The 14006-nt window shown below is 43.9% G+C and overlaps 1 protein-coding gene across 3 annotated transcripts in view; it reads right to left on the bottom strand.

Annotated features, from left to right (window-relative positions):
* SART3 (spliceosome associated factor 3, U4/U6 recycling protein) overlaps positions 1-14006 on the bottom strand; it is a 41196-nt gene that overhangs the window by 8882 nt on the left and 18308 nt on the right. For all 3 annotated transcript variants that reach the window (XM_040250953.1, XM_040250954.1, XM_040250955.1), the window contains exons 7-12: positions 8115-8270; positions 7285-7423; positions 6704-6811; positions 5934-6011; positions 5528-5586; positions 4513-4622 (exon numbers count right to left, since the gene is read on the bottom strand). In XM_040250953.1, coding sequence (XP_040106887.1) covers positions 4513-4622; positions 5528-5586; positions 5934-6011; positions 6704-6811; positions 7285-7423; positions 8115-8270 — 650 coding nt within the window. The remainder of the gene's footprint in view (positions 1-4512; positions 4623-5527; positions 5587-5933; positions 6012-6703; positions 6812-7284; positions 7424-8114; positions 8271-14006) is intronic.

Raw genomic sequence — 14006 nt, 5'->3', positions numbered from 1 at the left:
CCTCACATAAACAAAAGCTCTTGAGGTGGTCCTGAGACCAAAACATTTGAGACCCACTGATCTAGTGGAATACGCAACAAGCTTTAATTATGGTCATCTCTGGGGAAGGATTTTAAGAAACTTTCTATCTCACATTCTGTAAATGTTCTATTTTAACTTGAGCACATAGTATTTTTTTAAATCGGGGAGGCAAAATATTCAAAACAGAAAAAAAATGTTTAGTGACATGCAATACCCAAGAGGTGGACACGACTAAGTGCTGGGGGCCAGCGTGAGGAACTCCGCTCATGACAAAGGTCATGAGGAAGGAGGCTTAGCATACGCAAAGGCGTGATCAAGCCTCAGGAAACCCCCTGTTCCCGAGCATCTACCCCAAAACCAGAGTCTGTTTTATGCTCTCACCTACACCTCTGACTTTACGGGGAACCGTTTCTCTCGGGAAAGGAGTAAACGTGCAACTCCAAGGCAATAAAAATTCCTGGGCGTGACAAGAGTGTTTCAGCTTACAGACTCCTCTGAAGGTTATCTAGCCCACCTGTATAGGTTCGTCCGGCCACATGTGATTGTTTACAGCCTCCCAATCTGAGAGGCACGAGATGTTTTAGACTTACTAAAGGCAAATTCTTTCGGGGAGTTGGAAATTATTAGTATAGTGGGTTGGTTAGGAATTATATTGGTGAAGGGTTTTTCATTTGTTGTGCCAATAATTGCTGCTAATTCCCTGCCCTGGGTGTGACAAGGGTGTCTTAGGTCAAACCTCTGCTGACAGACTAGCTTGTGTGACAGGACTATCCATACTCCTGCCACTATGCACATGATTGTTTACTACCTCTCAACCATAAACAGCACAGAGAGTTTTGGAGTATTCTGAAAGTCTTAATTAGCATAGGGCTTTTCTCATTGTTGAGTCAATGATTGCCGCCAGGCCTCCATATCCTTAGGCACCTGGGAATATATTAATCAATGTATTTGGAATATAGAAAAGGAAATATAGTAGTTTTTAAGGTTAGCAATACTAGACTTTTTGAGTTAATGAATTTTCTCTTTTGTAATAGATCACTGTACTTTGTTATAAATCACTGTGTCCTTGCTATGTAAAAATGTAACTTTATCACTATCTTAAGACTAAATAGATCTTAAGGGGAACATTGGTGAAAGGATTTTCATTTGTTGGGCTGATGTTTGCTGCTAAATCTCCAAGTTCCCTGCTCTTATAATGAATATAACTAGCATTCAGGAGAAATAAGTATTAACCTTTAAGCATATAGGAGAAATAAGCATTAACCTTTAAGATTAATCATGTTAACCTTGGGTTAAATAAATTCCTTTCTTGACTGTAACTCACTACACCCTCACCCTATAGGAATGCAACTTTATTTGGAGGGTGGTGCCTGGTTTAAGAAAAAACACCCTTGGAAGAAATGTTTTTTGGGTATCAGAAAGAAAGGATCATAAAATGTCAGCAGGTCTCACTCATGGCCAGAAGATGATGTAAAATCCCTAAGACCTTTTTATGTGAAGCACCTGATTTTGATAAAGGTCAGGACTGCTGACCCCCACGTGACTCTGTATTCATCCCTATGTGTAACTAAAGGTATATAAGCAAACCCCAAAATAAAGAAATCGGATCAGTTTCCAGAAAGACTGATTCCCCCATGTCGCTTCTTTCTTGCTCCCCGTTTCTCTGGCTGAATGCCCATCTGGAGCATGGATGCTATTCCACGTAAACCAAATTATTCAGCCTCTTTTTCTCCACTAATTTTCCTACTACACTATCCGTTTCTAATCTCTCTATATATCGTAATTAAATATGTATTATTCCAAGGACACTGACGCCGTCCCCACCTTTGAATTCCCTGGATCCACCAGGGCAAGACCCTGGCAACTAAGCAACTAAATAATAAAACACAAATGAACATACAGTGGAGGTAAATAGATTCAAGGAATCAGATCTAGTAAACAGACTGCCTGAAGAACTATGGACAGAGGTCCACAATATTGTACAGAGGCAGCGAATAAAACCATCCCAAAGAAAAAGAAATGCAAGAAGGCAAAGTGGTTGTCTGAGGAGGCTTCACAAGTAGCCGAGGAAAGAAGAGAAGTGAAAAGCAAGGGAGAAAGGGAAATGTACACCCAACTAAATGCAGAGCTTCAGGGAATAGCAAGGAGAGACAAGGCGGCCTTCTTGAAAGAACAATGCAAAGAAAAAGAGGAAAACAGAAAGGGTAAGACGAGAGATCTCTTCAAGAAAATTGGAAATATCCAAAGACCGTTTCATCCAAAGATGGGCACAATAAAGGACAGAAATGGTAAAGACCTAATAAGAGTAGAAGTGATGAAGAAGAGATGGCAAGAATACACAGAAGAACTGTACAAAACAGATCTTAATGACCCAGATAACCACAATGGTGCACTCTCTCACTCAGAGCCAGACATTCTGGAGTGTGAAGCAAAGTGGGCCTTGGGAAGTACTGCTGTCAATAAAGCTAGAGGAGGTGATGGAATTTCAGAAGAGCTATTTAGAATCCTAAGAGAGGACTCTATTGGCTGCACTCAATATGTCAGCAAATTTGGAAGACCCAGCAGTGGCCTCAGCACTGGAAAAGGTCAACCCTCACCCCAATTCCCAACAGAGCAGTACTAAAGAATGTTCAAACCACAGGACAACTGTACTCACTTCCCATGCTAGAAAGGTTACACTCAAAATCCTCCAAGCTAGGCTTCAGCACTATGTGAACTGAGAACTTGCAGATGTTCAAGCTGGGTTTAGAAAAGGCAGAGGAACCAGAGATCAAATTGTCAACATTGACTAGATCATAGAGAAAGCAAGGGAATTCCAGAAAAACATCTACCTCTTGTTTCACTGATTATGCTAAAGCCTTTGACTTGTGGATTATAACAAACTATGGAAAACTCTTAAAAAGAGATGGGAATACCAAACCATCTTACCTGTCTCTTAAGAAACCTGTCAAGAAGAAACAGTTAGAATTTAGAACCCTGTATGAACAATTGACTGGCTCAGGATCGAGAAAGGAGTACAGGACAGTTGACCGTCACCCTGTTTATCTAGCTTTTCACAGAGCACATCATGAGAAACGCCAGGCCGCACTGAGTTACAAGCTGGAACCAAGATTGCAGGGAGAAGTATCAACAACCTCAGATGCAGATGATACCACTCAAATGGCAGAAAGCCAAGAGGAAGAACTAAAGATCCTTTTGATAAGGGTGAAGAGGGAGAGTGAAAAGGCCAGCTTGAAACTCAATTAAAAAAACTAAGGTCATGGCATCTGGTCCCAACACTTCATAGCAAACAGAGGTGGGGAAAAGGGAAGCAGTGACAGATTTCCTCTTCTTGGGCTCTAAAATAAAAAATCACTGCAGATGGTGACTACAGCCATGAAATCAGAAGCAACAGCTTCTTGGCAGGAAAGGTATGACAAACCTAGACAGTGTGTTACAAAGCAAACATATCACTTTGCCAGCAAAATTAAAAATAGTCAAGACCACGGTCTTTTCATAGTCACGTATGGATGTAAGAGCTGGACAATAAAGAAGACAGAGCACTGAAAAATTGATGCTTTTGAACTGTGGTGCTGGAGAAGACTCTTGAGAGACCCTTGGAAAGCAAAGAGATCAAACAAGTCAATCTTAAAGGATATCAACACTGAATTCTTTTTGGAAGGACTGATGCTGAAGCTGAAGCTCCAATACTCTTAGAGTACCTGATGCAAACAGCTGACTCATTGGAAAAGCCCCTGATACTGGAAAAGACTGAATGCAGAAGGAGAAGGGGGCAACAGAGAATGAGATGGTTAGATGGCATCACCGATTCAATGGACGTGAACTTGGACAGACTGCAGGAGGTGGTGATGGACAGGGAAGCCTGGCCTGCTACAGTCCATGGGGTCTCAAAGAGTGGGACGACTGACCACCTGGCAACTGACCACCACCACCGTCCAAGATGTACTGAATTTGAAAGCTGATCATATTCTTTATATCTTCCCTCATGCTATAAACATCATTTAAAATAATTTTAGAGATTGAGAATGTGTATACTGTAATTGCATCACCATTTCTTAAAAATTTAAGCACAGGAAAGTCTCAAAGAACATATTCAAACTATTAGCAAACTGGTTTTATGTGGGTCTGTCACTGAAAAAATTTTAGGGGTTTTTTCCCTCTTTGCTTTTCAGTATTTTTAACTATAGACAAAGCAAACATAAAAAAAAAAAATACAGCTCCCCAAGAAGTCAAATAAAATATTCATGTCCCCAGATCAAAACAAACCAATATAAGTGGCAAGTAACACATGGCCGTAAGAAGAGCCCAGGCACGGAATATCACGTGTGGTTCTCCAGAGCCCCACCCAAGAAGCCCAGGCACTAGAGACACAGGACCATAAGGGAGCAGCGCCCCGTGAGCAGCAGTCTGAGCTGTATGGGTGGGGCAGGGGCACGAGCGCCGAGGACGGTCACACCTGACAAGCGCCTCCCCTCACCCCGGGCCCGTTACCTCTCCAGGTTGTAATACTCGAGCCACATGTTGGCGAACTTGGCGTTCCCTCTGGTCATGATGCTGTCCCAGAGCTCTCGTGCTTTCTGCATGTTGTTGCAGAGTCGAGCCTGAACACATGAACAGACCAAGTTAGGAAAGGACTCCGGCCTGACGACGTCAACACCCATTACAAAACATACTTCAGACACTGTGCTGAAAACCTCCCACCCCAAAACTATCCGTGCTACTCAGCTCCTCAGACACTGGCCAGGCGTCGCGCCCACCCCCCATGGCAACAGCCCGGCCCAAGCACCCGGCCTTTCTGCAGTGTCAAGCCTCAGGCTGTCTGCCCACGTTCACCTCGAGAACCACACGAGCGAGCACAAAGGCACTGAGGACAGGGCTGGCCAGGCATTTGATTTTATTTTTATCAAACCTTAACTCTACGTGTTTCATCCGAAGGCCAAGGCAGGGACAGAAAGAGCACAGGAGCTGACGCTGCCTTAACTTCTGCGCCTCGGCTGCTGCACCCTTAACACGGTTCAGCACAGCCATCCCATCCACCACCAACTCAGCACCGGACCCCTCAGAGAAGAGGACACAGGGGCCAAGTCCACGTCTGACTCACCGTGGGGTCCATGATCCAGCAATAATATTCAGCTCATCATATCCACTAACTACCATCTGTCTTCCACATTAGTTTCAAGTCTTTCCAGCACAGGGACAGGGTCTATCTCATCCCCAGCCCACAGTGAAAGGCCTGGCAAACTGCTCATGCCTAGAACACGCTCATCACTGGGGCCCAGAGCGGGAGAGAAGTAACACATGAGTGAGCACCTGGCGTGCAGACAACTGCTGTGCAACTTGGCTGGGAGCCTGGATGCCCCCAGATATCAACAAACACGCATCAAGCGAGGTAAACAACGCAGAGCCCTGCAGGGCCTAGGTGGGACCCCGACTCAGCTTCAGCCACGCTATCGGACAAAGGTCCCGCAAAGCTGGATGAAACTGACAGGTCTGTTAAAACATTTACCTCAATCCGAGCCCAGTTCTGCATGATGAGGCAGCTTGGATCTCCACTTTCATTGAAACCTTGAAGAAGAGTAGTAGACAAAATTAGGAAGTAACCGAGGGACTTCTCCCTGCTGGTCCAGTGGTTATGAATCCATCTTGCAATGCAGGGGACATGGGTTCAATCCCTGGTTGGGGAACTAAGATCCCACATGCTTCAGGGCATCTAAGCCCAAGGTCCACCACTAGAGTCTGTTATGGACTCAACACATCGCGCAACACAACGTGTTGCAACTAAGATCCGACACAGGCAAATGAATAAACATTAAAAGCAAAGAGAACAGCAGAGAGGCAAACCGCCTTGGCCTGAAAAGACCCCAGGACCAAAAGAGGAAGCACAGATGGGCGGGGCAGGAGGACGCACTTACGCTCCTCCACCTCCTGCTTCAGGTACTCCAGGGCGCGGGCGAACGCAGACCGCAGCTCCTCCAGCTCTTTACTCGAGTCTGTGAGAAAGCGCAGGGCAGGTTCAACTCTCAGACACCACATACCATGTCTTCTAAGTGCTGTCCAATCCCACACTGATACCCCCTGAGCTCACACTGGGGACACCGAATATAACACTGCCCGTTCCTGCCCTGATCATACACGGGACGGGGGGGGGGCAGACCCATGACAGAGCACGTCATGGTGCAAGGACAAAGGGGGCTAGGGGGCCAGGTGGGGCCACAGCAGAGGGGTCTTCCCCGAGCCAGCAGAAGAGCCAAAATCCACCTGCATGCGTTAAGCAAGCACCAGTGGGGTGGAGGGTGGGAGCACAGCAGGGGTGGGAGCACGGCGGGGCTCTGGTTGCTCTTATTTTTTTTTCGGGAGGGAGGAAGGCAAGGGATCCCATGGAGGCAGAGGTTCAACGACTTAAAGGGAACACAGCCGTCCCGCGTAAAGAACTATTCAGGACACACAGACGGGAGAAACGAGACTGAAGAGGTTGGCAGGGGCCAGCGTAAAAGGCAAGGACATTACTCTCTCCCTTTAGCATATGGCATGATTCACCACAGACTGAAACAGCTACAGTGTCTACCAGTGGCTGGTCTACATCGCTTGCCCCATCGTGAGGTATTCGGGCCACTGCCTCCTCCCACCAAAAGACATGTGAAGAAACAGTTCAGTTCTCATAGAGACACAGGAACTTTAATACCTTGTTTGAAGTCTACCCTTCTCCTCAGGTAATCAAGGTATGCCTGCCAGATCTCCACATAGTCGGTGGCCTGAATGAAGCCAGCACTGAGAGCTTTCTCAAAGGTCACTAGAGTTGAAGAAAAAGCCAGGATTTGTGGTCACTTCAAAAAGAAGCTAATATAAAATTATCAAGATTATAAAAACCTCTTATAAAACACTATATGGCTAACAGTAATGGGATGCAACCAAGTGAAATGAGCTAGAGAAATATTCAGAAGAAAGGCTACCACAGCGGTGCACAAACTGTGTTTTTTGTAGAAAAGGCAAGTCCCACAGGGGGCCCTGCAGTAAAGTGCTCCAGGTCAACTGAGCTGGAGAAAAGACGACTCCCAGGAAAATCGTGACTAGTAAAACATTAAAAGGTTTTAAGAAGTAAAAAATACATCTAGTTTCTCTCTCACTTAAAGCCCTTTTTGTCATAACACCAAATATTCCGAAAGAAACCCCCAGGGAAGGCTGATTGAATGAGTCTGTCACAGCCCAACATTCCTGACTTGGGACAAAAAGCTTAGACGTCTTTCCCACAGAAACAATCCGCACCCGAAATCACGCGGTGTTCAACTCCGTGTCTCTCCAGGGCCAGGAGGTACCGACTCCACAGGGCAACCGTCCACGGGCAGTTTCGAACAGCGCGACTGTGCGCAGACAAGACTAAGTCCTTGACTTTCAGCTGCCGGTCCTATGATAAAGAATGCCAGGGTCAGCAGACAAAGTTTCATTCAGATGCCACCATTCAAGAGACACTCTCAGCCAAACCAACCAACAGAAGAAATTTCCTTAACATGACTGGTGTCTTCAACAAATAATTCACCAGGGGTTTGAGGGGAGAAGAGAGAGGTAGAGAAAAACCTACAGATCAAAGAGCTTTAAGAGACATCAACCAATCCTAACGTATGGACTTAATTGAGATCCCGAGTCAAACCTCTTAATACACGTGTTCTGAAACAGTTACCATCTAAATGGGATCTCTAGATTTGCTTCAGAATAACATGGAAGGGGGGAATAGGTAAGGAAACAGATAAAACTGGTTAAGATTATAGATCAAATTAGACTATGCCATTAGTTAAGTGTTGAAGATGGGTGGTGGGTACTTGTCATTTCATTTTACTAATCTGTCTACATTTATGTATTTAATTTTTCCATAATAACACGGTAAAAGAAAAATTAATCTGTTATAAAGTCCTTGATAGTAAGACTATGTCAACTTTTTTTCACAGTTAGTGATCAGCTTAAAATGCAACACGAGAAGACTTCCTTAGTGAATCAAGCAGAGGGGCAGCACATCGCCAACTCCTGGCACTCTTTCTGATTTTAAGTAGAACCCAAATTGGTAAAAATAAAGTGAGATTAGAACAGGTAGGTTATCTTACTAGGTACTGACTGTAACGGATCCATAAGTCTGGAACAAGGCAGTTCTCAACCAGGGCGCGCTCAAAGATCAACTGAATGCGGGCGGGATCACCAATTTTCATCTCAAAATCGATGTATGCTTGATACTCGGCCAGCCTGGGCGCTTCAGCTTGCAGCTGGGGCAAAGGAGAATGGCAGTGAAGTTGCAATGGGCTACGTGTCACTGTTGGAGAGCACACACATGTCCACAGTAAACCATGGCGAGAATGGCCACAGCAAGATAAGGACCCCACCAATCCCCACTCTCAGAACCTCTGCACATCAGACCTGCAAGTCTGACGGACAGAATGTGAGTCCAAAGTGCCACCTCATGGCAAGAGTTACAAAGGCTCCATAATTCCTTTTCTAAGTCTACTCCTAGATCACAGAGAACTGAAACCACCCATCAACCAGGAATTGCATGAAAGAGAAATACTTGGCCAATGACCACTGCTAGCCATCTTCCGAAACAGATACCGCTTTCTTGGCCTACTGAGTGGGGTGAACCCAACCACACCAGAGTGGCTTGGTGCCCTGTGTCACTTCACGCCTGTCATTCCAAGTATCGGCTCCTGCCAGAGCACAGGCACATGCAGGAGACGGAAGAGGCTATGTATGGCCAATCTGCACTGGCCCAGAGACAGACAGCCAGAAGCCTCGTTAGACAAAATCCTCTTGTTCAGTTCATCTCTCCTCAGCCACTCCCTGCTGATGGTCAAAACAAAACTCAACTGGCCCAGGATTTCATGAATGAGGCTTTGTGAAGTATAGCAGTATTGTGTTAGTCACTTGCTTATGGCCAACTCTGCAAACTCCATGGACTGCAGCCTACCAGGCTCCTCTGTCCATGGAATTCTCCAGGCAAGAATCCTAAAGTCGGTTGCCATTCCCTTCTCCTGGGGATCTTTCTGACCCAGGGATCAAACCCAGGTCTCCTGCATTGCAGGAAGATTCTTTACCATCTAAGCCACCAGAGAAGCCCTCTGTGAAATACAACTAAATGCCAATTATTCACATGTGAAAAAGAGAGTGCTCATGTGGGCCAGCAAGAGTGCAAACATGCTCTGATCCTAAAAAGATGATACTGGAGAGGCTCAGTTTCTACTAAATAATGCCAAAAATCAGTTACCCAGACACACTGTGCCACTGAAAATGGCAGAAAATACTAGATTGAATATTGAAAAAAAAAAAAATTCTTGCAAATCAACCAACTGGGAAAGAAACAAGAAATATCACAAACAAAATCTAAATGAAGGTGGTTAAGCTAACGGAAGGCTAAGCTTTTGCCAGTTTAAGAGATAATATTAAGAATTTGATCTTTACAACAATCCCAGGAGGCAGTTATCATTTCAATCCCATCGGACATTTGAGGAAACCAAGTCACAGGAGTAAAGTCCTAGCCCAGAGCTAAAAGCTGTGTTCTCACTCACCAGCCCATTAAAGATACCAAAAGTAGAGCCAAGATGTCCAACAAACCTTAAGCAGGATAAATACAAAGAAACCCACACACCTGGCCCTACTGTAACCAAACTGCCGGACATCAAACCAAACCAAAGACGTCTTGGGACTTCACTGGTGGTTCAGTGGTTAGGACACTGCTCTTCAAACGTGGGGAAAGAGGGTTTGATCCCTGCTCAGGGAACTAGAATCCTATATGTGAAGCCAAAAAATAGAGAAATAAAACAAAAACAAACAAAAGACAATGACATCTTAAAACTGGCCAGAGTACAAACAAGAATTTCCTTTCAAGAAGCAAAAGTTCTTTAAGACAGTTGACTTCTCAGCAGCACAACAGAAGCCAGAAAGACATATTTAACTGCTCAGAGAACAGAACAGTCAGCCTAGAATTCTATATCCTGAGAAATTAACTCTCAAGGAGAACAAAGACCTCTTAAATAAAAACAGAAAATCTGTTACAAATAAATATCCAAGCACATGACACTAAAGGGTGGACGTGAAGCAAAGGAAAAGTGACTCCAAGTGAAAGATCTAGGATGTGATAAGAGGAAGCAAAGAAAGCCGGAAATGTATGCAGTAAATGTAACCACACAGGTACTGCAAAATGCAGCATTAACAGTGACTTGTGGGTCAACTAAAAGATAAGAAACACGAGAAAACAAAAGCATAAGTCTGAGGAGTGGTAAACGAAATAAAAAATATTCTAAGGCCAAGAAAAGGGAATAAAGGCCATTTATAACTAATACTGTGTGTGTATTACTGTCAACACAGAAAATTCCCCCAAATCTATACATTACCAGTATTAATAAGGACTGAACAAGTTTGATTAAAATATCACTAAAAATTCCATTTTATATACCAGGAACAAACAACTAGAACAGAAAATCTTTAAAAAGATATTGCTTACAACAGTATCAAAAACACTTAGAAATACATCTAAAAATGTATTCAAGGCACTGGATAAATTTATAAGACCTCACAGAAAGATAAGACCTAAACAGCAGAGGCCTATACCATGTTCATGAACTAACACCAAGAAACGATGTCCTTTTCATCACAGGGGACTGGGATGCAAAAGTAAGATGTCAAGAGACACCTGGAGTAACAGGCAAGTTTGGCCTTGAAGTACAAAATGAAGCAGGGCAAAGGTTAACACAGTTTTGAAAAGAAAATGCACCGGTCATAGAAAACACACTCTTCCAACAACACAAGAGATGATTCTGAACATGAAATTCACCAGATGGTCAATACCCAAATCAGGTTGATTACATTTGCAGCTGAAGATGGAGAAGCCCCATACAGTCAGCAAAAACAAGACCTGGAGCTGACTGTGGCTCAGACCATGAGCTCCTTATTGCCAAATTCAGACTCAAATTTAAGAAAGTAGGAAAACCCACTAGGCCATTTAGGTATAACCTAAATCAAACCTCTATACACAAGAAGTGACAAATAGGTTCAAGGGATCAGATTTGATAGAGTGCCTGAAGAACTATGGACAGAGGTTTGTAAAATTGTACAGGAGGCAGCGATCAAAACCATCCCCAAGAAAAAGAAAGGCAAAATGATTCTCTGAAGAGGTCTTACAAATAGCAGAAAAAAGAAGAGAGCAAAAGGCAAAGGAGAAAAGAAAAGATAAATCCATCTGAATGCAGCGTTCCAAAGAACAGCAAGGAGAGAAGAAAGCCTTCCTAAGTGAACACTGCAAAGCAAGAGAGAAAACAAAAGGGAAAGACTAGAGATCTCTTCAAGAAAATCAGATACCAAAGGAACATTTCATGCAAAGATGGGCACAATAAAAAATGGTATGGACCGGACAGAAGCAGAAGATACTAAGAGACTGCAAGAACTGTACAAAAAGGTCTTAATGACCCAGATAACCACAATGCTATGATCACTCACCTAGAGCCAGATATCCTGGAGTGTGAAATCAAGTAGGCCTTAGGAAGTATTACTACAAACAAAGCTAGTGGAAGTGATGGAATTCCAGCTGAGCTACTTAAACTCCTAAAAGATGATGCTGTTAAAGTGCCACACTCAATATGCCCAACAAATTTAGAAAACTCAGCAGTGGCCACGGGACTGGAAAAGGTCAGTTTTCATTTCAATGCCGAAGAATGTTCAAACTACCACATAACTGCACTCATTTCACATGCTAGCAAGGTAATGCTAAAAATCTTTCAAGCTAGGTTTCAACAGAATGTGAACTGAGAACTTTCAGATGTTCAAGCCGGATTTAGAAAAGGCAGAGGAGCCAGAGATCAAATTGCCAACATCCACTGGATCATAGAAAAAACTAGAGAATTCCAGAAAAACATCTATTTTTGTTTCGATGACTATGCTAAAGCCTTTGACTGTGTGAACCACAACAAACTGAGGAAAATTCTTCAAGAGATGGGGATACTAGACTACCTTACCTCCCTCCTGAGAAACCTGGATGCAGGTCAAGAAGCAACAGTCAGAATCAGACATAGAACAACAAACTGGTTCAAAATTGGGAAAGGAGTACGTCGAGGTTATATATTGTCACCTTGTTTATTTAATGTATATGCAGAGTACATCATGCAGAATGCTGGCCTGGAGAAATCACAAGCTGGAATCAAGACTGCCGGGAGAAATATCAGTAATCTCAGATATACAGATAACACCACCCTAATGGCAGAAAGTTAAGAGGGACTAAAGAGCCTTAATGGAGGTGAAAAGGAGAGTGAAAAAGCTGGCTTAAAACTCAACATTCAAAAAACAAAGATGATGGCATCCAGCCCCATTACTTCATGGCAAATAGATGGAGAAACAATGGAAACAGTTGACAGACTTTATTTTCTTGGGCTCCAAAATCACTGAAGATGGTGACTACAGCCATGAAATTAAGACACTTCCTCCTTGAAAGAAAAGCTATGACAAACCTAGACAGCATATTAAAAAGGAGAGATATCACTTTGCTGACAAAGGTCCTTATAGTCAAAGCTATAGTTTTTCCAATAGCTATACACAGATGTGCTAGTTGGACCAGAAAGAAGGCTAAGCACCAAAGAACTGACGCTTTCAAACTGTGGTGCTGGAGAACACTCTTGAGAGTCCCTTGGACAGCAAGGAGATCAAAGCGGTCTATCCTAAAAAAAAAATCAACCTTGAATATCCAATGGAAGGACTGATGCTGAAGCTCCAATATTTTGGCCACCTGATGCGGACAGCCAACTCACTGGAAATAATCCTGATGCTGGGAAAGACTGAAGGCGGGAGAAGCAGGCGACGGAGGATGAGATGGTTGGATGGCACCATCAACTCAATGGACATTAAGTCTACACAAACCCCAGGGGATAGTGAAGGACAGGGAGGCCTGGCGTGCTACAGTCCACGGGGTCACAAAGAGCCAGACACGACCGAGTGACTGAACAGCAACAACAGACCATGTTCACAGACTGGAAGGTTTGATGTTTAAAAAATGCAAATTATTCCCCAAATTCACCTACAGATTCAATGCAATTCCCATCAAAATTCAAAGGAATCCCCTGGCAGTCCAATGGTTAGGACTCTATGCTCTCACTGCCAAGGGTCCGAGTTCCATCCCTGGTCAGGGAACTAAGATCCTACATGCCGCATAGTGTGGCCAAATAAAAAAAATAGTAACAATAATATTATTAAGTAGAACTTGAAAAATTGATTCTCATTCTTAACGGAAGCATTAACAGCTAAAGAAAGCCAAGGCCCTCTAGGAGAGGAACAGCGTGAATGGGACTCATGCTATCGAAGATCAAAACTTAATTATAAAACCATCACATCATTACAACAGTGTAACATAAACCAGTGGGGAGGAACAAAGAGCTCAGAAATAGACCCACACAGAAATGGACAGCTAATCCCTGACAGGCATGGGGCAACACATGAGTGAGGGCTGGGGAGAATTATCAAAGTCAGCAATGAACAACTGTTTCTCTACATAAAAAACGAAGTTAGCCCCCACCTCAGACCATGCCCAAAGATCCATTCCAGATGAAAGCTGAAAAAGAAACAACAAAACTATAAATTCTCAGAAGAAAAACAAGAGCTAAGTCGATTAGTGACCCCAGAGTATGGAGAGAATTCTTATTCACAAATTCTAAGAGAAAGAATGATAAATCCAATTATATTAAAATTAAGAACTGTTCATTGGGCTTCCCTGGTGGTTCCATGGTAAAGAATCTGCCTGCCAATGCCGGAGGTGTGGCCTGGATCCCTGGTCCGGAAAGATCCCACACGCCCAGGAGCAACTAAACCTGCGAGACGCAACCACTGAGCCTGCGCTCCCGAGCCCGGGGGGCCACGTGCCCTAGAGCCCGTGCTCCGCAAGTAGAGAAGCCACCGCAATGAGGAGCCCACGCACTGCAACACGAGAGAAGCCCCTGCAGCGACACAGACTCGGTGCAGCCAAACTAAGT

Source organism: Oryx dammah, unplaced genomic scaffold (assembly GCF_014754425.2).
Source record: "Oryx dammah isolate SB20612 unplaced genomic scaffold, SCBI_Odam_1.1 HiC_scaffold_12, whole genome shotgun sequence".
Taxonomy (NCBI): domain Eukaryota; kingdom Metazoa; phylum Chordata; class Mammalia; order Artiodactyla; family Bovidae; genus Oryx; species Oryx dammah.
The sequence above is the reverse complement of the archived record's forward strand: the minus strand, read 5'-3'. Positions and strand labels throughout refer to the sequence as shown.